Here is a 21,109-nt window from a genome sequence, read left to right as displayed (position 1 = left end):
ATACATTCTATGCACTTATACCCCATACACTAGTTATATACCCCATACACTAGTTATATACACTCCATGCACTAGTTATATACACTTCATGCACTAGTTATATACACTTCATGCACTAGTTATATACACTTCATGCACTAGTTATATACACTCCATACACTAGTTATATACACTGCAGCACAGCACATATACCCCACATACTCCATGCACTAATTATATACCCTATATACTAGTTATATACACTGCAGAACAGCACATATACCCCATACACTAGCACATATACCCTATACACTCCATGCACTAATTATATACCCTATACACTAGCTATATACCCTACACACGTTATATACCCTCCATGCACTAGTTATATACACTGCAGCACATCACATATACCCTATACACCCCATGCACTAGTTCTATACCCCATACACTAGTTATATACCCTCCATGCACTAGTTATATACACTGCAGCACATCACATATACCCCACATACTCCATGCACTAGTACCCTATGCACTAGTTACCGCAGCACATATATACATTGTAGATCTATCAGTCTGTAGACCGTCCTGGTATATATAGACTAGAAGCAGCATAGGGGTATAAGTTTAGCAGGGCAGCGCTGCATCCCGTGTCTCGCCAGCTGTTGGGAGACTACAATGGTGCAGGCATGCTGGGAGTTGTAGTCCCCCAGGAGATGACCGCTACTATATGATCCAGGTAGCCGCTAGTCTGCGGATGACGTCACACTTCCGGCGCCGCCTCTCTTCCACCTGTCACATGGGGAGGGGCCCGGGAGGAGGCGGCGGCTCCTGAGAAAAAGCACCTGCGGTCCCCACACACCGACATACCCGGGGCCACAGCGCTGCCAACATGAGCGTTATCGAGCAAAGGAGCAAGGGCAAGCAGGTCACCAGCCCCCTGCAGAGCGTGAGTATCATCCTGACTACAACTCCCAGCATGCCTTCCCTATCATTGTGTCTGTTGCAGAACCACAGGTCCCAGCCTGCTGAACACTGGGGTGGAGGTCAATGAGACTGTGACCTTCTATCTGATTGTCAGCTCTTCATACAAGTCTTCCTGTATAATACATGGTGGGTTCTACTTGTTTCACATGAGTCTAATAATGCAAGAAATGCTGGGGGTTGTAGTTTCCTAAGATTTCTTGTTTATGCTCTATTCAGATCTCAGGGGGTGTAATTGTACTGAAAGGCACCAATTGTCCATATACTTCATATTTTATGCTGCTGTCCCTTTAAGAAATACTGATGTATATAATAACATGGTGTCTGGCGCCGCAAACACGGCGATAAAATAGAATCACGAACCGCCAATAAACATTACATAGAAACCGGACGATGGGGGTTGTATGAAAATATTGTAGACGATCGTATGCCAACACCTGAGAAATGGTGTTATCCGCCAATCACGTCTGCTCGTTTGTTACTATGCGCAGAATGTTCTATTTTTTTTTCTTCTAAAATTACAAGGTGAATTTTTTTCGTAGTTCTGCTTTTTGGGAGGTTTAAAATGCGGTGTTATACGTAAATCCCGCTCACCAATAGTGGTCACACCCCATAAGACAGCCAGAGTGCCCCCATCACGGGCGCCGCCTGGGGATCCCCCATCACGGGCGCCGCCTGGGGATCCCCCATCACGGGCGCCGCCTGGGGATCCCCCATCACGGGCGCCGCCTGGGGATCCCCCATCACGGGCGCCGCCTGGGGATCCCCCATCACGGGCGCCGTCTACGGATCCCCCATCACGGGCGCCGTCTACGGATCCCCCATCACGGGCGCCGTCTACGGATCCCCCATCACGGGCGCCGTCTACGGATCCCCCATCACCGGCGTCGTCTGCGGAGCCGCCAATAGCGGCGCCTTCTGCAGAACTATTAACGACCCCATCTACAAGGCGCCATTAAGGGCGCAATCTACGGAACTCCCAATAATGGCGCTATCTACAGAGCCCCACCCAATGCGCCATCATAGACCGCTGAGGGCTCCCCATACATTACAGATCTATGTAGGGTAAGGGGGTTACCTGATATCCTGGTGCTTTTTTTGGGGGCGTTTTTCAAAAATGCCACAAACTGTAAAAAATAGCGCAGGAGGGGACACTATGGGGATGGAGGGACATCAAGAAGAACAAAATGACGGAAACCCAATGGTACCCATTTAAAGTCAATGGTTTCTATCGGTTGCCGTCGTGCCCGGTGCTTCTGTTTTTCTGTAACTACGATGGAACAGAATATCGGAAAACCTAGCGCAGATGTGAACAGAGCCTTATTCGTGCCTAAAGATTAATTTTCCATTTGCGTTGAGAACCGATGTCGTTCCCGTCGCTCTTTTTGATGGCGAGAATAGTGTCGTCTGCAGGGTTATTCTTGGCGTCAAAAATACTGGAAGCTCCGACCGACCAATTAAAGACAATGGGCTCCGTCTGGATTTGCCGGCTCCGCCATGGCTGTTATCGTTATGTTTTAAAGGGGCCCCTCAAAATGGCTGAAAGCTCTATATGGAGGACGGGGAGAGCGGTGTAATCGTACCTGTGGTGGCGGTCATGCAGGTTGCCCCGTGCTCTGAGTGACAGCTCTAGCATCCAATCAGGAAACCGCTACGTCCATCGCAGAGAGAGCACGCGATCGCGGCGCCAGGGATATTAAAACGTAGATTTCTCGGTCATGCAGCCTGCGTGACCGTCACTACCGCCCGGTTACGCTGCCAGCCCCGTCCTCTACATAGTGCTGTCGGCCATTTTGAGGCGTCAAAACTGCTGGCAGATTTCCTTTAAAAGGACGCCATGGAGTATATATATCGAGCCTTCGCCATATTAACCCCTTAGTGACCAGCCTGTTTTAGGCCCTAATGACCGCGCTATTTTTAATTTTATTTTTCGTTTTTCTATAGTCGCATTTAAAGAACTATAACTTTTTTTTTTTTTTTCATCTACACAGCTGTATGTGGACTTTGTTTTTTGCGGGATTAGTTGTACTTTTTAGGGTACATCATTTTTTTAATTAACTTTTTGGGGGGGATTATAAAAAAAAAACTGAAATTCCGCCATTGTTCTATGCGTTTTAAATTGACGCCGTTCACTATGCGACGTAAATAACACGTTACCTTTATTCTATGGGTCGGTACGATTACGGCGATACCACATATGTAAAGGTTTTTTTATGTTTTACGACTTTTGCACAATAAAAACACTTTTGAACTAAAATTATTTGTTTTTGCATCGTCGCTTTCCCAGAGCCGTAATTTTTTTTATTTTTCCATCAATGTAGTTATTTTTTAGGCTTGTTTTTTGCGGGACAAGACGTAGTTTTGATTGGTACTGTTTTGGGGTGCATGGGACTTATTGATTCATTTTTATTATGACTTTTTTGGGGGGCAATGGAAAAAAATTGCAATTTTGCCATGGTTTTTTGCGGGTTTTTTTTATGGTGTTCACCTTGCGGTTTAATTTACATATTAACTTTATTAATGGAGTCATTACGGTCGCGGCGATACCACATATGTGGACTTTATTTTTTAGTAAATAAAACCACTTTTTATGGAAAAAAATGGTTATGGTTTATTTTATTTACTGTAATTTAATAATCTTTCTTTCACATTTATTATTTTATTAGTCCCACTAGGGGACTTTACTGTGCGATCTTCAGATCGCTGCTATAATGCTCCGGTGCGTCCTAACTGGCACATGTCCAGGGCAGACCTGGGGGCTTTTATCAGGCCCCCGGCTGCCATGACACCCCATCGGAGACCCGCGATTGCATTTGCGGGCCACCGATGGGTGACAGAGGGAGCTCACTCCCTCTGTAAACAAAGTTAAATGCTGCGGTCGCTATTGACGGTGGCATTTAACGGGTTAAACTTCGATCGCGGGTGTTGGAGCAGGAGCTCAGCTGTCATCAGACAGCAGAGCCCCGGCTCCTGCCTGCACGGGAGACCCGTGCAGGACATAGACTAGGCGAACGTGAAAAGGCAGCGGCCTAGCCTAAGGCCCCTTAGTGACCGACGTGAAAAGGCGTATTGGTGGTCACTAAGGGGTTAAAGCTGATTTGAAAGCATAATCGGCCCCACGTCTCCAAGTTATCTCACATATATTGACCTTGTTGCTTGTAGCCACCAATCAGCCTTCAACTTTCATTTTCTCAGTGCCATTTAGGAAACGGTAGCTGATCGGTTGCTATGGGCAACAAGGACATTTTATCTGTGAGACGGACTATGTAACAATGGGAGCATATTGGGCCCCATGTCTCCGGACTGTGTTGCCATTTGGCCCCAGAGAGCAAGTTTTAGGGGCCACAGCTACACAGACTGCTCTGTTTGTTTATATCCAGCAGGTCCATGGATGGTCAATATATATATATAACAAATGTGGGTTTATAAAAGCGAAGCTGCATCTGCGGCACCCGAATAGTGGACGACAAGCCCATACATACCCATTGAGCGCCGCTGACGGCACGCAGGCCTGCTGGGAGTAGTAGTGCGTGTCTCCAGTGCTGGTGTTGGGCCTTCTCAATATCTTGTAGCAGACGTCATTGTGTGAGATTGGCAAAAGGGGTTATTTCCACCCCCATTTAGAGGCCCACACTGAACTTTCTCCTCGGTCACCAGCTGTGGTAATATTTGGGCACTGTATAGTAATACCACCGTACAGTGGTATTATTTGGGCACTGTTATGTGCTCACTGTATGATACTACTGCGTTGGTACTGTATGGCCGTATTATGTAGACATTGTATAGTATTGTTATCTGTTCACTGTATGGGGTTATAATTTACCACAGTTGGCATAATTGAGCACTTTATGGCACTCTTATATGTTCTATACAGTTTTATCGGCTGTGTGTGGCAGTGTTATGCGGGTATTGTATGGGACTGGTATTTGGCAATCTATGGTGGTCCACAGGACGGCATTATTTTATGTAGGCCTTGTGTGGTATTATGTGTTCAATATATGGGATTATAATTTACCACGGTTGTCGTTTATTGAGCACTTTATGGCTGTATGTGGGTACTGTATGGGGCTGGTAATTGGCAATGTATGGTGGTAATATGTTCACAGTAGGGCATTATTTTATGTAGGCCTTGTGTGGTATTCTGTGTTCACTATATGATAGTATTATGATAGGTTACGTTTACACGTCGCGGATTTGGTTATGGCAAATCTGCCGTGTATTTACAAGAGGACCCGCACGAGGATTAGTCCCGTTTCATGGGGCTAATCTGCGTCTTTACGTGCGGAATCTGCGATACGAATGAACATGTTCATCTTCTCGTGTAAATGATTTTTAGTTTTTTTTTTTTGTCCCTGGTTACAAAAACCCCATTTACGTGCATTGAAGTTGCTCCGCAATCCTCGTCAAATACAGAGCGTGTTAACAGGGCCTTAGGCTGGGTTCACGCATTCATAGGCAAATCCTCACGTGTATTTTACACAAAATCTGCGACGGAAATCCGAGGCTGACACTCGAAATTTCTGCCGTGGATGTGCCGGCAGATCCGCATGAGCATTGAATGACGACGGGGCTAATCCACTGCTTTTTCGTGCGAATGCTGCGAGAATAATAAAAAATGCTCATTATTCTCACGGATAAAAAATTTTTACGCTGCAGAATCTGCACCTAAATCCTCATCAAATCCTGAACGTGTGAACGTGGCCTTATTTTTTTACTTTATGGTAGTATTATATAGGCTGTGCGAGGCCGTATTATATGGGCACTGTATTACGACTTTATATATAAATCTATATATTCATGTACCGGGGGAGGATTTCTCCTGAGAGAGTCCGTCCTCACACTATTTGCTGCTTGCTCTTCCCGTGAGTTCACTACAATAGTGCGTGTAATGAGGCGATCATCCATTCATTGCCGGTTGTGGGAGCGGAAACCTTCTCAATGGCTTCTTAGTAATAGTGGAAAATTCTTTGAATATGGGAAAGTGATCTGTTGACTGACCGATCGGGCGTTCCGAGGAGGAGGAGTTATTTGCTCACCCCTACTGTACAAAGATATGGCTGAGGTCACGGATGATTGACTGTAAAAACCCCTCGCAACGGAACGACCAACACCTGCAAATATGTGACAGACAACATCCTATTTCCCAGGGAAAGCAACCTATAGTCAAAAAATACAGTAAGTATATAAAACTGAGTGTGGGGCAGATTCTCCCTTCCACAGTACCATGGAAGACCAACGTCATCAAACCCTATACAAGTGATGATGGCGACTATTGCTGGCCGGCCACTGGCATCTTTATGGGTAGCCGAGCTGGTTATTGGTCGTCCCCACATACTTAGCTATAGGTCTATGGCCAGTTAAAGTCACACATAGAAACTGGAAGCATATTTTGGAACAAGTCGAAACTAACAATCTGAGATTAAAGGACGGATTACCCACTGATATAATGTGCCGGAATTTATAATCACACGGACTACATTATACTGGTGAGAGCCGGGGTCTGATTGGTGGCTGTAGAGTAATAGAAATCAGTGTAGTTTGATTTATTAGTCCCAACTTTATTAGTCCCAAGCTTTTTTTGTTCTGACATTTTCCCTAAGTACATAGTTGTAAACTGATTTATTATAATAATTCTATTCTTGTATATAGGGGCAGTATTATAGTAATTATATTCTTGTATATAGGAGCAGTATTCTAGTTGTTATATTCTTGTATATAGAGGCAATATTATAGTAGTTATATTCTTGTATATAGGGGGCAGTATTATAGTAGTTATATTCTTGTATATAGGGGGCAGTATTATAGTAGTTATATTCTTGTATATAGGGGGCAGTATTATAGTAGTTATATTCTTGTATATAGGAGGCAGTATTATAGTAGTTATATTCTTGTATATAGGAGGCAGTATTATAGTAGTTATATTCTTGTATATAGGGGCAGTATTATAGTAATTATATTCTTGTATATAGGAGCAGTATTCTAGTTGTTATATTCTTGTATATAGGGGGCAGTATTATAGTAGTTATATTCTTGTATATAGGAGCAGTATTATAGTAGTTATATTCTTGTATATAGGAGCAGTATTATAGTAGTTATATTCTTGTATATAGCAGCAGTATTATAGTAGTTATATTCTTGTATATAGGAGCAGTATTATAGTAGTTATATTCTTGTACATAGGGGGCAGTATTATAGTAGTTATATTCTTGTATATAGGAGCAGTATTATAGTAGTTATATTCTTGTATATAGGAGCAGTATTATAGTAGTTATATTCTTGTATATAGGAGCAGTATTATAGTAGTTATATTCTTGTATATTGGAGCAGTATTATAGTAGTTATATTCTTATATATAGGGGGCAGTATTATAGTAGATATATTCTTGTATATAGGAGCAGTATTATAGTAGATATATTCTTGTATATAGGAGCAGTATTATAGTAGATATATTCTTGTATATAGGAGCAGTATTATAGTAGATATATTCTTGTATATAGGAGCAGTATTATAGTAGATATATTCTTGTATATAGGAGCAGTATTATAGTAGTTATATTCTTGTATATAGGGGCAGTATTATAGTGGTCATATTCTTGTATATAGGAGCAGTATTATAGTAGTTATATTCTTGTATATAGGGGCAGTATTATAGTAGTTATATTCTTGTATATAGGGGGCAGTATTATAGTAGTTATATTCTTGTATATAGGAGCAGTATTATAGTAGTTATATTCTTGTATATAGGGGTAGTATTATAGTAGTTATAATCTTGTATATAGGGGGCAGTATTATAGTAGTTATATTCTTGTATATAGGGGCAGTATTATAGTAGTTATATTCTTGTATATAGGGGCAGTATTATAGTAGTTATATTCTTGTATATAGGAGGCAGTATTATAGTAGTTATATTCTTGTATATAGAGGGCAGTATTATAGTAGTTATATTCTTGTATATAGGGGGCAGTATTATAGTAGTTATATTCTTGTATATAGGGGCAGTATTATAGTAGTTATATTCTTGTATATAGGGGGCAGTATTATAGTAGTTATATTCTTGTATATAGGAGCGGTATTATAGTAGTTATATTCTTGTATATAGGAGAGGTATTATAGTAGTTATATTCTTGTATATAGGAGAGGTATTATAGTAGTTATATTCTTGTATATAGGAGCAGTATTATAGTAGTATTATTCTTGTATATAGGGGCAGTATTATAGTAGTTATATTCTTGTATATAGGAGCAGTATTATAGTAGTTATATTTTTGTATATAGGGGCAGTATTATAGTAGTTATATTCTTGTATATAGGGGGCAGTATTATAGTAGTTCTATTCTTGTATTATAGTAGTTATATTCTTGTATATAGGGGCAGTATTATAGTAGTTATATTCTTGTATATAGGGGGCAGTATTATAGTAGTTATATTCTTGTATATAGGGGGCAGTATTATAGTAGTTATATTCCTGTATATAGGGGGCAGTATTATAGTAGTTATATTCTTGTATATATGGAGCAGTATTATAGTAGTTATATTCTTGTATATAGGGGCAGTATTATAGTAGTTATATTCTTGTATATATGGAGCAGTATTATAGTAGTTATATTCTTGTATATAGGGGCAGTATTATAGTAGTTATATTCTTGTATATAGGGGCAGTATTATAGTAGTTATATTCTTGTATATAGGGGGCAGTATTATAGTAGTTATATTCTCGTATATATGGGCAGTATTATAGTAGTTATATTCTCGTATATATGGGCAGTATTATAGTAGTTATATTCTCGTATATAGGGGCAGTATTATAGTAGTTATATTCTCGTATATATGGGCAGTATTATAGTAGTTATATTCTTGTATATAGGGGGCAGTATTATAGTAGTTATATTCTTGTATATAGGGGCAGTATTATAGTAGTTATATTCTTGTATATAGGAGCAGTATTATAGTAGTTATATTCTTGTATATAGATGCAGTATTATAGTAGTTATATTCTCGTATATATGGGCAGTATTATAGTAGTTATATTCTATAATACTGCCCCTATATACAAGTAGTTATATTCTTGTATATAGGAGCAGTATTATGGTAGTTATATTCTTGTACATAGGGGGCAGTATTATAGTAGTTATATTCTTGTATATAGGAGCAGTATTATAGTAGTTATATTCTTGTATATATGGGCAGTATTATAGTAGTTATATTCTCGTATATATGGGCAGTATTATAGTAGTTATATTCTCGTATATATGGGCAGTATTATAGTAGTTATATTCTTGTATATAGAGGGCAGTATTATAGTAGTTATATTCTTGTATATAGGGGGCAGTATTATAGTAGTTATATTCTTGTATATAGGGGGCAGTATTATAGTAGTTATATTCTTGTATATAGGGGCAGTATTATAGTAGTTATATTCTTGTATATAGGGGCAGTATTATAGTAGTTATATTCTTGTATATAGGGGGCAGTATTATAGTAGTTATATTCTTGTATATAGATGCAGTATTATAGTAGTTATATTCTTGTATATAGATGCAGTATTATAGTAGTTATATTCTCGTATATATGGGCAGTATTATAGTAGTTATATTCTATAATACTGCCCCTATATACAAGTAGTTATATTCTTGTATATAGGAGCAGTATTATGGTAGTTATATTCTTGTACATAGGGGGCAGTATTATAGTAGTTATATTCTTGTATATAGGAGCAGTATTATAGTAGTTATATTCTTGTATATAGGAGCAGTATTATAGTAGTTATATTCTTGTATATAGGAGCAGTATTATGGTAGTTATATTCTTGTACATAGGGGGCAGTATTATAGTAGTTATATTCTTGTATATAGGAGCAGTATTATAGTAGTTATATTCTTGTATATAGGAGCAGTATTATAGTAGTTATATTCTTGTATATAGGAGGCAGTATTATAGTAGTTATATTCTTGTATATGGGGGCAGTATTATAGTAGTTATATTCTTGTATATAGGGGGCAGTATTATAGTAGTTATATTCTTGTATATAGGGGGCAGTATTATAGTAGTTATATCCTTGTATATAGTGGCAGTATTATAGTAGTTATATTCTTGTATATAGGGGCAGTATTATAGTAGTTATATTCTTGTATATAGGAGGCAGTATTATAGTAGTTATATTCTTGTATATAGGGGGCAGTAGTATAGTAGTTATATTCTTGTATATAGGGGGCAGTATTATAGTAGTTATATTCTTGTATATAGGGAGCAGTATTATACTAGTTATATTCTTGTATATAGGGGCAGTATTATAGTAGTTATATTCTTGTATATAAGGAGCAGTATTATAGTAGTTATATTCTTGTATATAAGGAGCAGTATTATAGTAGTTATATTCTTGTATATAGGGGGCAGTATTATAGTAGTATTATTCTTGTATATAGGGGCAGTATTATAGTAGTTATATTCTTGTATATAATAATAATAATAATCTTTATTTATATAGCGCCAACATATTACGCAGCACTTTACAATTTAGAGGGAAATATGAAACCAACAATATCAGACATTACATAGTGACAAAGTTCATTTACAATTCAAACCTGGGGAGTAAGGACCCTGCTCGCAAGAGCTTACAATCTATGAGGACATAAGGGAGACACAAAGTGTAATAGTGTTTGTTCTGTACAATGGTCCGGCCATCTTTATACACATGCGGTGGTAACATAAAGCTGCATGATCCGGTCACCAGCCGGTATCCGTGTATGACGGACATGAAGAGAAGGAGTGTGAGGGAATCTTATTCTGATGACTAATCTAAAAGGAGGGCCATGGAAAGGAGTCAGATTAGGGAATGTTATAGGCCTGTCTAAATAGATGTGTTTTCAGGGAACGTTTAAAACTGTGGATATTGGGAATTAATCTGATTGTCTGGGGTAGCGCATTCCAGAGGACGGGGCAGCACGAGAGAAATCCTGGAGACGGGAGTGGGAGGTTCGGATTATGGAGGATTTTAATCTAAGGTCGTTGGCAGAACGTAGAGCCCGAGTAGGGTGGTAGACAGAGATGAGGGAGGAGATGTAAGGAGGTGCAGCACTGTGGAGAGCGTCGTGGGGGAGAGTAATAAGTTTTAATTTTATTCGGAAGGGGATGGGCAACCAATGCAGTGACTGGCACAGGGTAGAGGCGTTGGTGTAGCGGTTGGTCATAAAGATGAGCCTGGCTGCTGCATTGAGGATAGATTGGAGAGGGGAGAGTTTAGTGAGGGGAGGACCGACTAGTAATGAGTTACAGGAGTCAAGACGAGAGTGAATCAGAGCAACAATGAAAGTTTTGGCAGTTTCCTCCGTAAGAAAAGAGCGGATTTTGGAGATGTTTTTGAGGTGAAAATGACAGGAGCGTGAAAGTGATTGTATGTGAGGAGTAAAGGAAAGATCTGAGTCAAAAATAACCCCGAGACAGCGGGCGCACTGCTTAGGAGTTATGATAGAGACAGCGGGCGCACTGCTTAGGAGTTATGATAGAGACAGCGGGCGTGCTGCTTAGGAGTTATGATAGAGACAGCGGGCGCACTGCTTAGGAGTTATGATAGAGACAGCGGGCGCACTGCTTAGGAGTTATGATAGAGACAGCGGGCGTGCTGCTTAGGAGTTATGATAGAGACAGCGGGCGCACTGCTTAGGAGTTATGATAGAGACAGCGGGCGTGCTGCTTAGGAGTTATGATAGAGACAGCGGGCGCACTGCTTAGGAGTTATGATAGAGACAGTGGGCGTGCTGCTTAGGAGTTATAGAGACAGCGGGCGCACTGCTTAGGAGTTATGATAGAGACAGCGGGCGCACTGCTTAGGAGTTATGATAGAGACAGCGGGCGCACTGCTTAGGAGTTATGATAGAGACAGCGGGCGCACTGCTTAGGAGTTATGATAGAGACAGCGGGCGCACTGCTTAGGAGTTACGGGCGTGCTGCTTAGGAGTGATGGTAGAGACAGCGGGCGCACTGCTTAGGAGTTATGATAGAGACAGCGGGCGCGCTGCTTAGGAGTGATGGTAGAGACAGCGGGCGCGCTGCTTAGGAGTTATGGTAGAGACAGCGGGCGCACTGCTTAGGAGTGATGATAGAGACAGCGGGCGTGCTGCTTAGGAGTGATGGTAGAGACAGCGGGCGTGCTGCTTAGGAGTGATGGTAGTGCCACACACAGAGATGGAGACATCAGGTTTAGGGAGGTTAGTAGATGGTGGGAACACAAGGAGCTCAGTTTTAGAAAGATTCAGTTTCAGATAGAGAGAGGACATGATGTTAGAGACAGCGGACAGACAATCACTGGTGTTCTGTATTAGAGCAGGGGTGATGTCACGGGAAGAGACATATAATTGGGTGTCATCAGCGTAGAGATGGTTCTGGAAGCCAAATCTGCTGATGGTTTGTCCAATAGGAGCTGTGTAGAGAGAAAAGAAGAGCGGACCTAGGACTGATCCCTGAGGAACCCCGATAGCAAGTGGAAGAGGAGAAGAAGTGGAACCAGCAAATGACACACTGAATGAGCGGTCAGAGAGATAGGAGGAAAACCAAGAGAGAGCCGCGTCCTGGAGGCCAATTGAGTGGAGCATGTTAAGTAGGAGTTTGTGGTCTACAGTGTCAAAGGCTGCAGAGAGATCCAAAAGAATCAGGAGAGAGGATTTACCGTCCGATTTAGCCGCCAAGAGATCATTTGAGACTTTAGTAAGGGCAGTTTTTGTGGAGTGTAGAGTGCGGAAACCAGATTGTAAGGGGTCAAGAATGGAGTTAGCAGAGAGATAGCGGATAAGGCGAGAGTAGACCAAGCGTTCCAGGAGTTTGGAGCAGATTAGAGACTGGTCGGTAGTTGGCAGCGCTGGATGGGTCAAGAGTTGGTTTTTTCAATAATGGGTTTATAATGGCATGTTTAAAAGCGGAGGGAAAGATACCAGAGGAAAGAGAGAGGTTAAATATTTTAGTCAGGTGACCAGTGACCGCTAAGGAGAGGGACTGGAGGAGGTGTGAGGGGAGAGGGACTGGAGGAGGTGTGAGGGGACAGGATCACTAGGGCAGGTAGTAGGACGAGAAGAAGAGAGGAGCCTCGAGACTTATTCAGTTATTGGGTCAAATGCTGAGAGTGAAGAAGAGGGAGTGCGGGAGGGAAGGGGATCGATGTTACTAGCGGACTGGGAGATAATATCATGCCGGATGTTGTCAATTTTAACTTTAAAATAATTGGCCAGGTCTTCAGCACTGAGATCTGTGATTGGCGTCTGCACTTTAGGACTAAGGAGGGAGTGAAAAGTATCAAAGAGGCGTTTTGGATTGTTAGATAGTGTGGAGATGAGAGAAGTGAAGTAGACTTGTTTGGCGCGGTGAAGGGCAGAGTTGTAAGTTTTGAGCATAAATTTGTAATGGAGGAAATCTGCATCCAAATGCGATTTTCTCCACAGTCGTTCGGCACATCTCAAGCACCGCTGAAGAAAGCGGGATTGAGGCGCGTGCCAGGGTTGTCGTCGTCTTTGTCGGGTGGTTCGGAGTGTAGTGGGGGCTGCTTCATCCAATGCATTTTTGAGAGTGTTATTATAAAGTTTGGCAGCCAGATTGGGACAGGAGAGGGAAGAGATAGGGGACAATGAGGACTGTAGACTGTCTATGAATTTCACAGTGTTAATGGCATGTAGATTCCTGTATGTCTGATACGTAGGGATGACCTGAGGAGGCTGCGAATGATTGATAGTAAAGGAGAGAAGATTGTGGTCAGAAAGCGGGAGAGGAGAGTTAATAAAGTCAGAAACTGAGCAGAGCCGGAAGAAGACCAGGTCAAGTGAATGCCCGTCCTCATGTGTAGGAGAGTTAGTAAGTTGTGACAGACCGAGGGACGAGGTTAAAGATAGAAACTGGGAGGCAGATGAGGAGATTGGGTTATCAATGGGGATGTTGAAGTCACCCATGATGAGAGTGGGTGTTTCAGAGGATAGAAATTGTGGAAGCCAGGCAGCAAAATGATCCAGGAATTGGCGGGGTGAGCCCGGTGGGCGGTAGACAACTGCCACTCGGAGGGAAAAAGGGTGAAAGAGTTTGAGGGTGTGGACTTCAAAAGAGGGAAATGTGAGTGAGGGGACCGGGGGAATGACCTGGAAAGTGCAGTGTGAGGAAAGAAGTATACCTACTCCTCCACCCTGCCTGTTCTCAGGTCTAGGGGCATGAGAGAATTGGAGACCACCATAAGATAGAGCAGCAGGGGAAGAAGTGTCAGACAGGTGTAGCCATGTTTCTGTAAGAGCCAGAAGGTTGAGAGAGTTAGAAAGGAATAAGTCATGAATAAAGGTGAGTTTGTTGCACACGGACCGAGAGTTCCAGAGAGCACAGTTAAAAGAGACAGGAGAAGACATACAAGGAATGGCAAGAAGATTTGCAGGGTTTCTATGTGTGGCAGGTAAGTGGTTGAGCTTGGCAGAAGAAAAGGGAGGCCCAGGGTTTGTGAGAGACGTCCCCTGCAGCTAGTAGCAGGAGAATGGAGAGAGACAGCAGATGGTTCTGTGATTTATGAGAGTGTTTTTTATGTTGGGCAGTGGGATAAGATGGGTTAAGTTGACTGAGGAAAGTGAATAGTGAATGGGAGCTGTACATGGGCGAGGCAAGGAGAGAGGGACTGATGTAGACTGTTTTTTGGCAAGTCTTAAAAGGGCGATAGGATTGAAAACCAAGAGCAGCTATAATGATGAGAGCGGTGGCAAACATGTTTGTTTACAGATAGTTAGATATAGGGAGCAGTATTATAGTAGTTATATTCTTGTATATAGGAGCAGTATTATAGTAGTTATATTCTTGTATATAGGGAGCAGTATTATAGTAGTTATATTCTTGTATATAGGGGCAGTATTATAGTAGTTATATTCTTGTATATAGGGGGCAGTATTATAGTAGTTATATTCTTGTATATAGGGGCAGTATTATAGTAGATATATTCTTGTATATAGGGGCAGTATTATAGTAGTTATATTCTTGTATATAGGGGCAGTATTATAGTAGTTATATTCTTGTATATAGGAGCAGTATTATAGTAGTTATATTCTTGTATATAGGGGGCAGTATTATAGTAGTTATATTCTTGTATATAGGAGCAGTATTATAGTAGTTATATTCTTGTATATAGGGGGCAGTATTATAGTAGTTATATTCTTGTATATAGGGGGCAGTATTATAGTAGTTATATTCTTGTATATAGGGGCAGTATTATAGTAGATATATTCTTGTATATAGGAGCAGTATTATAGTAGTTATATTCTTGTATATAGGGGCAGTATTATAGTAGTTATATTCTTGTATATAGGGGCAGTATTATAGTAGTTATGTTCTTGTATATAGGGGGCAGTATTATAGTAGTTATATTTTTGTATATAGGGGCAGTATTATAGTAGTTATATTCTTGTATATAGGGGCAGTATTATATTAGTTATATTCTTGTATATAGGAGCAGTATTATAGTAGTTATATTCTTGTATATATGGGCAGTATTATAGTAGTTATATTCTTGTATATAGGAGCAGTATTATAGTAGTTATATTCTTGTATATAGGGAGCAGTATTATAGTAGTTATATTCTTGTACATAGGGGGCAGTATTCTAGTAGTTATATTCTTGTATATAGGAGCAGTATTATAGTAGTTATAGTCTTGTATATAGGAGGCAGTATTATAGTAGTTATATTCTTGTACATAGGGAGCAGTATTATAGTAGTTATATTCTTGTATATAGCAGCAGTATTATAGTAGTTATATTCTTGTATATAGGGGGCAGTATTATAGTAGTTATATTCTTGTATACAGGGACCAATATTATAGTAGTTATATTCTTGTATATAGGGGGCAGTATTATAGTAGTTATATTCTTGTATATAGGGGCAGTATTATAGTAGTTATATTCTTGTACATAGGGGGCAGTGTTATAGTAGTTTATATTCTTGTATATAGGAGCAGTATTATAGTAGTAGTTATATTCTTGTATATAGGAGCAGTATTATAGTAGTAGTTATATTCTTGTACATAGGAGCAGTATTATAGTAGTTATATTCTTGTAAAATAGGGGCAGTGTTACAGTAGTTATAGTCTTGTATATAGGGGGCAGTATTATAGTAGTTATATTCTTGTATATAGGGGCAGTATTATAGTAGTTATATTCTTGTACATCGGGGCAGTATTATAGTAGTTATATTCCTATATATAGGAGGCAGTATTATAGTAGTTATATTCCTATATATAGGAGGCAGTATTATAGTAGTTATATTCTTGTATATAGAGCGCAGTATTATAGTAGTTATATTCTTGTATATAGAGCGCAGTATTATAGTAGTTATATTCTTGTATATAGAGCGCAGTATTATAGTAGTTATATTCTTGTATATAGGAGCAGTATTATAGTAGTTATATTCTTGTATATAGGAGCCGTATTATAGTAGTTATATTCTTGTACATAGGGGGCAGTATTATGGTAGTTATATTCTTGTATATAGGGGGCAGTATTATAGTAGTTATATTCTTGTATATAGGAGCAGTATTATAGTAGTTATATTCCTGTATATAGGGGGCAGTATTATAGTAGTTATATTCTTGTATATAGAGCGCAGTATTATAGTAGTTATATTCTTGTATATAGAGCGCAGTATTATAGTAGTTATATTCTTGTATATAGGGGCAGTATTATAGTAGTTATATTCTTGTATATAGGAGCAGTATTATAGTAGTTATATTCTTGTATATAGGAGCCGTATTATAGTAGTTATATTCTTGTACATAGGGGGCAGTATTATAGTAGTTATATTCTTGTACATAGGGGGCAGTATTATAGTAGTTATATTCTTGTATATAGGGGGCAGTATTATAGTAGTTATATTCTTGTATATAGGGGACAGTATTATAGTAGTTATGTTCTTGTATATAGGGGGCAGTATTATAGTAGTTATATTCTTGTATATAGGGGACAGTATTATAGTAGTTATGTTCTTGTATATAGGGGGCAGTATTATAGTAGTTATATTCTTGTATATAGGAGCAGTATTATAGTAGTTATATTCCTGTATATAGGGGGCAGTATTATAGTAGTTATATTCTTGTATATAGAGCGCAGTATTATAGTAGTTATATTCTTGTATATAGAGCACAGTATTATAGTAGTTATATTCTTGTATATAGGGGCAGTATTATAGTAGTTATATTCTTGTATATAGGAGCAGTATTATAGTAGTTATATTCTTGTATATAGGAGCCGTATTATAGTAGTTATATTCTTGTACATAGGGGGCAGTATTATAGTAGTTATATTCTTGTATATAGGGGGCAGTATTATAGTAGTTATATTCTTGTATATAGAGCACAGTATTATAGTAGTTATATTCTTGTATATAGAGCGCAGTATTATAGTAGTTATATTCTTGTATATAGAGCGCAGTATTATAGTAGTTATATTCTTGTATATAGAGCGCAGTATTATAGTAGTTATATTCTTGTATATAGGGGCAGTATTATAGTAGTTATATTCTTGTATATAGGAGCAGTATTATAGTAGTTATATTCTTGTATATAGGAGCCGTATTATAGTAGTTATATTCTTGTATATAGGAGCAGTATTATAGTAGTTATATTCTTGTACATAGGGGGCAGTATTATAGTAGTTATATTCTTGTACATAGGGGGCAGTATTATAGTAGTTATATTCTTGTATATAGGGGGCAGTATTATAGTAGTTATATTCTTGTATATAGGGGACAGTATTATAGTAGTTATATTCTTGTTTATAGGGAGCAGTAATATAGTAGTTATATTCTTGTATATAGGGGCAGTATTATAGTAGTTATGTTATTGTATATAGGAGGCAGTATTATAGTAGTTATATTCTTGTATATAGGGGCAGTATTATAGTAGTTCTATTCTTGTATATAGGAGGCAGTATTATAGTAGTTCTATTCTTGTATATAGGAGGCAGTATTATAGTAGTTATATTCTTGTATATAGGAGGCAGTATTATAGTAGTTATATTCTTGTATATAGGAGGCAGTATTATAGTAGTTATATTCTTGTATATAGGGGCAGTATTATAGTAGTTATATTCTTGTATATAGTGGACAGTATTATAGTAGTTATGTTCTTGTATATAGGGGGCAGTATTATAGTAGTTATATTCGTGTATATAGGAGCAGTATTATAGTAGTTATATTCTTGTATATAGGGAGCAGTATTATAGTAGTTATAGTCTTGTATATAGGAGGCCGTATTATAGTAGTTATAGTCTTGTATATAGGAGCAGTATTATAGTAGTTATATTCTTGTATATAGGGGGCAGTATTGTAGTAGTTATATTCTTGTATATAGGTGGCAGTATCATATTAAAAGCCCCACCTTCATATTCATGCAGGGGAACTAACAATGAGAAACGGTTGCACAAACCAATGAAGCTTCTTTGGGGTAGCAGTATGGAAGACATCCCAGAATGATTATAACCTTGATTTCTGATTCTAGTATTTTTATACCGTGTCTGAACTTCTGTTTTTTTTCTGCAGATGTCGCCCGTCGTTCAGTTGAATATCGGTGGTGATATTTATACAACAACCATTGGGACACTGAAGAAGTATCAAGGTTCCAAGCTTTTTGAGATGTTCAGTGGGCAGCCCAAGCTCCGCACAGACCCTGAGGGGAGGTATTTTATTGACAGGGAGGGGAAATATTTCCGCTACATCCTGGAGTATCTACGTTCCGGTCAAGTGCCCACTCAGTACATCCAAGAAGTCTACAAGGAGGCCTTGTTCTATGAAATTGAGGCATTGGTGAAGAAGTTGGAAGAGACCCCACAAATCTTTGGGGAGCAGGTCGGAAGAAAGCAATTCCTTGCGCGAGTACCCAACTATAGTGAAAACATTGAGGTGATGATACGCATCGCCAGGGCGGAGGTGGTGGCCTCGCGATACTCCAATGTCATTGCTTGCATTGTGAGGACTGAGGAGGATGCGTCAAAGTGTCACGACGCCCTAAACACTCTCGACATGGACAAGGAGTCTGTGGTCAAGTTTGGACCTTGGAAGGCGTCTCCGGGAATCTCCGACCTGCTGGACTGTATTAGAGCGGACATTGAGGACAAAGGCTACAAAGTATCGTACCTGCCTCATGTAGCTGATAAAGGGTTTAGGTTTAAATCATATGACTTTTTTTACAAGTTTGTATTTACATGGTGGTAAAAAAAAAAAAAAAATGCTACGAAATTTACAGCACTGAAGTAGACATTATTGTATATACGTGTCCTTCATTCTGTACTACACTGCAAGGAACATAACCATATCCACCAGTGGCGTAACAACCACAGGTGCAGGGTATGTAACCGCTATGGTGGGGCTCTTGGTGGAAGGAGCTTAGCACTGAATTTCTTCCCCTGTGACACTGATACCTGCAGCCACCACTAGGAGGAGCTCACTGCATACAGGTTTATACTGCTCAATTGAGTCCAATGCTATATACCAATTTATATGCAGTTAGCTTCTTGTAGTGGTGGCTGCAGGCAACCAGAATTATATAATTTGTCTGAACACTGCTCCCTATACAGAAATATATCAACTTAATCAGCCCAAAAACCGTATGGTGGATGACGATTTCTTTAGAGTTCTCAACTGGCGAAAGTGTATTAAGAATTTGTTTATTTTAGGTTAATCAGCTATTGATAAAAAAAGTATATTTTAAAGTGAACCCACATTGTAAACTTTAAATCTGTCCTGTCCTCCATTACACAGACAACACATTGATATGAATGGACACTGTAATTCTTCATTTCTCCTGTGGTGGCGCTGCAGGGAAATTGAACACTTACTGCCAGGTTTCTCCACAGATCAAAGCTGATCGCTGGGGGTCCTGCGGCTTTGCAAAGCACTTGCTTCTATGGTAAACCACGAGACATGGGAGACGGTGTCGAAAATCTGTCGACACCGTGACATAGGGAATGGTATGATCTTCCTGGTTTTAGCGCCATTGTGTAAGTAATCGTATAACGTTTTAGACCAGTTAATATAAAGTTAGTGCCCCCTTTACATGGCCTTAATGTACTCCTCGTAAGCAGCATTTTATACGTATGATGTATACGTCACTGTCTAGTAATCTACCTCACAGAATCTATACAGTCCACTATTGTGATATTTTTCTATTGAAATTGGGGTATGCGCTTTCTACCGTCCATATACAGCGCCATCTGTACGCATTGTTGATGAAGAATAAACCGGAATATGTGTTTACTTTTTAAAATATTTTAATAAAGATTTTTTTCAAAATTATTATTTTTTGTGTCTCTCATTGGAATGGGTTTCCTTAGTTTATGGTCCAGCGAGCTATAGAGGCAAAGTATACACGGTTACGGCTGAGGGGGCGGAGCATGACCAGCAATTTCCTTTTTGGTGTTCTCTGAATCCCTGTCATGATCGGCCTCCTCAAACATTAGGCATAACACGATCCGTTTTGCCAGGTGTGTTCCTTTAACACCATCCTGACATTTGACGTACATTTACGTCATAGCTTGGAAGGGTGAGTATGGAGCGGGCTCACAGGCTGCGCCTGCTCCCTACTACGGGGGTGTCAGCTGTGTGTTACAGCTGATACTGTAACGACTGGATCTTAGATAACTGCAATCCCAGCCATTTAACCCGTTAGATGCAGTGGTTAATGGCGACCACAACATCGAAGCAGTTAGAAAGAGGTGGCCACACCGTGATCGTGGGGTGCCCATGGTTTTCATGGCAGTCCAGGAACTTACTAAAGGCCCCCCCCCCCCCCCAGGTCTGCCATCTTTGTGCTCATATTACAAGTTAAAAAAAAAAAAAAAAGTTTGCCCATTTTCCCCTGAAGTAATGTAAACAAAATAAATCGCCGTGTCCGTAAAAGTCCGAACTATTAATTTTTTCTTAAATTTAACCTGCATGGTGAACGCCGTAAAAAAAAATTCCTGTTTTTTAGTCACCCCTCCTCCCTAATAAAAATGGAAAAAAAAGTAATCAAAAAGTTGCATGTACCTAAAATTGGAACTAATAAAAACAAGACCGCACACCGCTCAATCGACCGAAAAATAGTAAAACAATAAAAGGACAAAATACATTTGGTCTCGCAGTATTCGTATTGACCCGCAGAATTAAGTTAACGT

The 21,109-nt window shown here is 39.6% G+C and overlaps 1 protein-coding gene across 4 annotated transcripts; it reads left to right on the top strand.

The window, feature by feature from the left end:
- Positions 1–664: 664 nt before the first annotated feature.
- Positions 665–20,249, top strand: KCTD14 (potassium channel tetramerization domain containing 14). 4 transcript variants are annotated; one of them, XM_075849933.1, is made up of 2 exons: positions 665–931; positions 18,498–20,249. In XM_075849933.1, the coding sequence occupies exons 1-2, from the start codon at positions 875–877 to the stop codon at positions 19,167–19,169; spliced, it is 729 nt and encodes a 242-aa protein (XP_075706048.1). In that variant the 5' UTR covers positions 665–874; the 3' UTR covers positions 19,170–20,249. The 4 variants fall into 4 exon arrangements, with proteins under 4 accessions (XP_075706048.1, XP_075706049.1, XP_075706051.1 ...); XM_075849934.1 differs by lacking the exon at positions 665–931 and adding an exon at positions 957–1,095; XM_075849936.1 differs by lacking the exon at positions 665–931 and adding an exon at positions 5,728–6,141.
- The last annotated feature ends 860 nt before the right edge of the window (positions 20,250–21,109 follow it).

The sequence above is a fragment of the Rhinoderma darwinii genome, chromosome 2 (genome assembly GCF_050947455.1).
Source record: "Rhinoderma darwinii isolate aRhiDar2 chromosome 2, aRhiDar2.hap1, whole genome shotgun sequence".
Lineage (NCBI taxonomy): Eukaryota > Metazoa > Chordata > Amphibia > Anura > Rhinodermatidae > Rhinoderma > Rhinoderma darwinii.
Note: the sequence above shows the minus strand (reverse complement) of the source record. Positions and strands in the feature narration are given on the sequence as shown.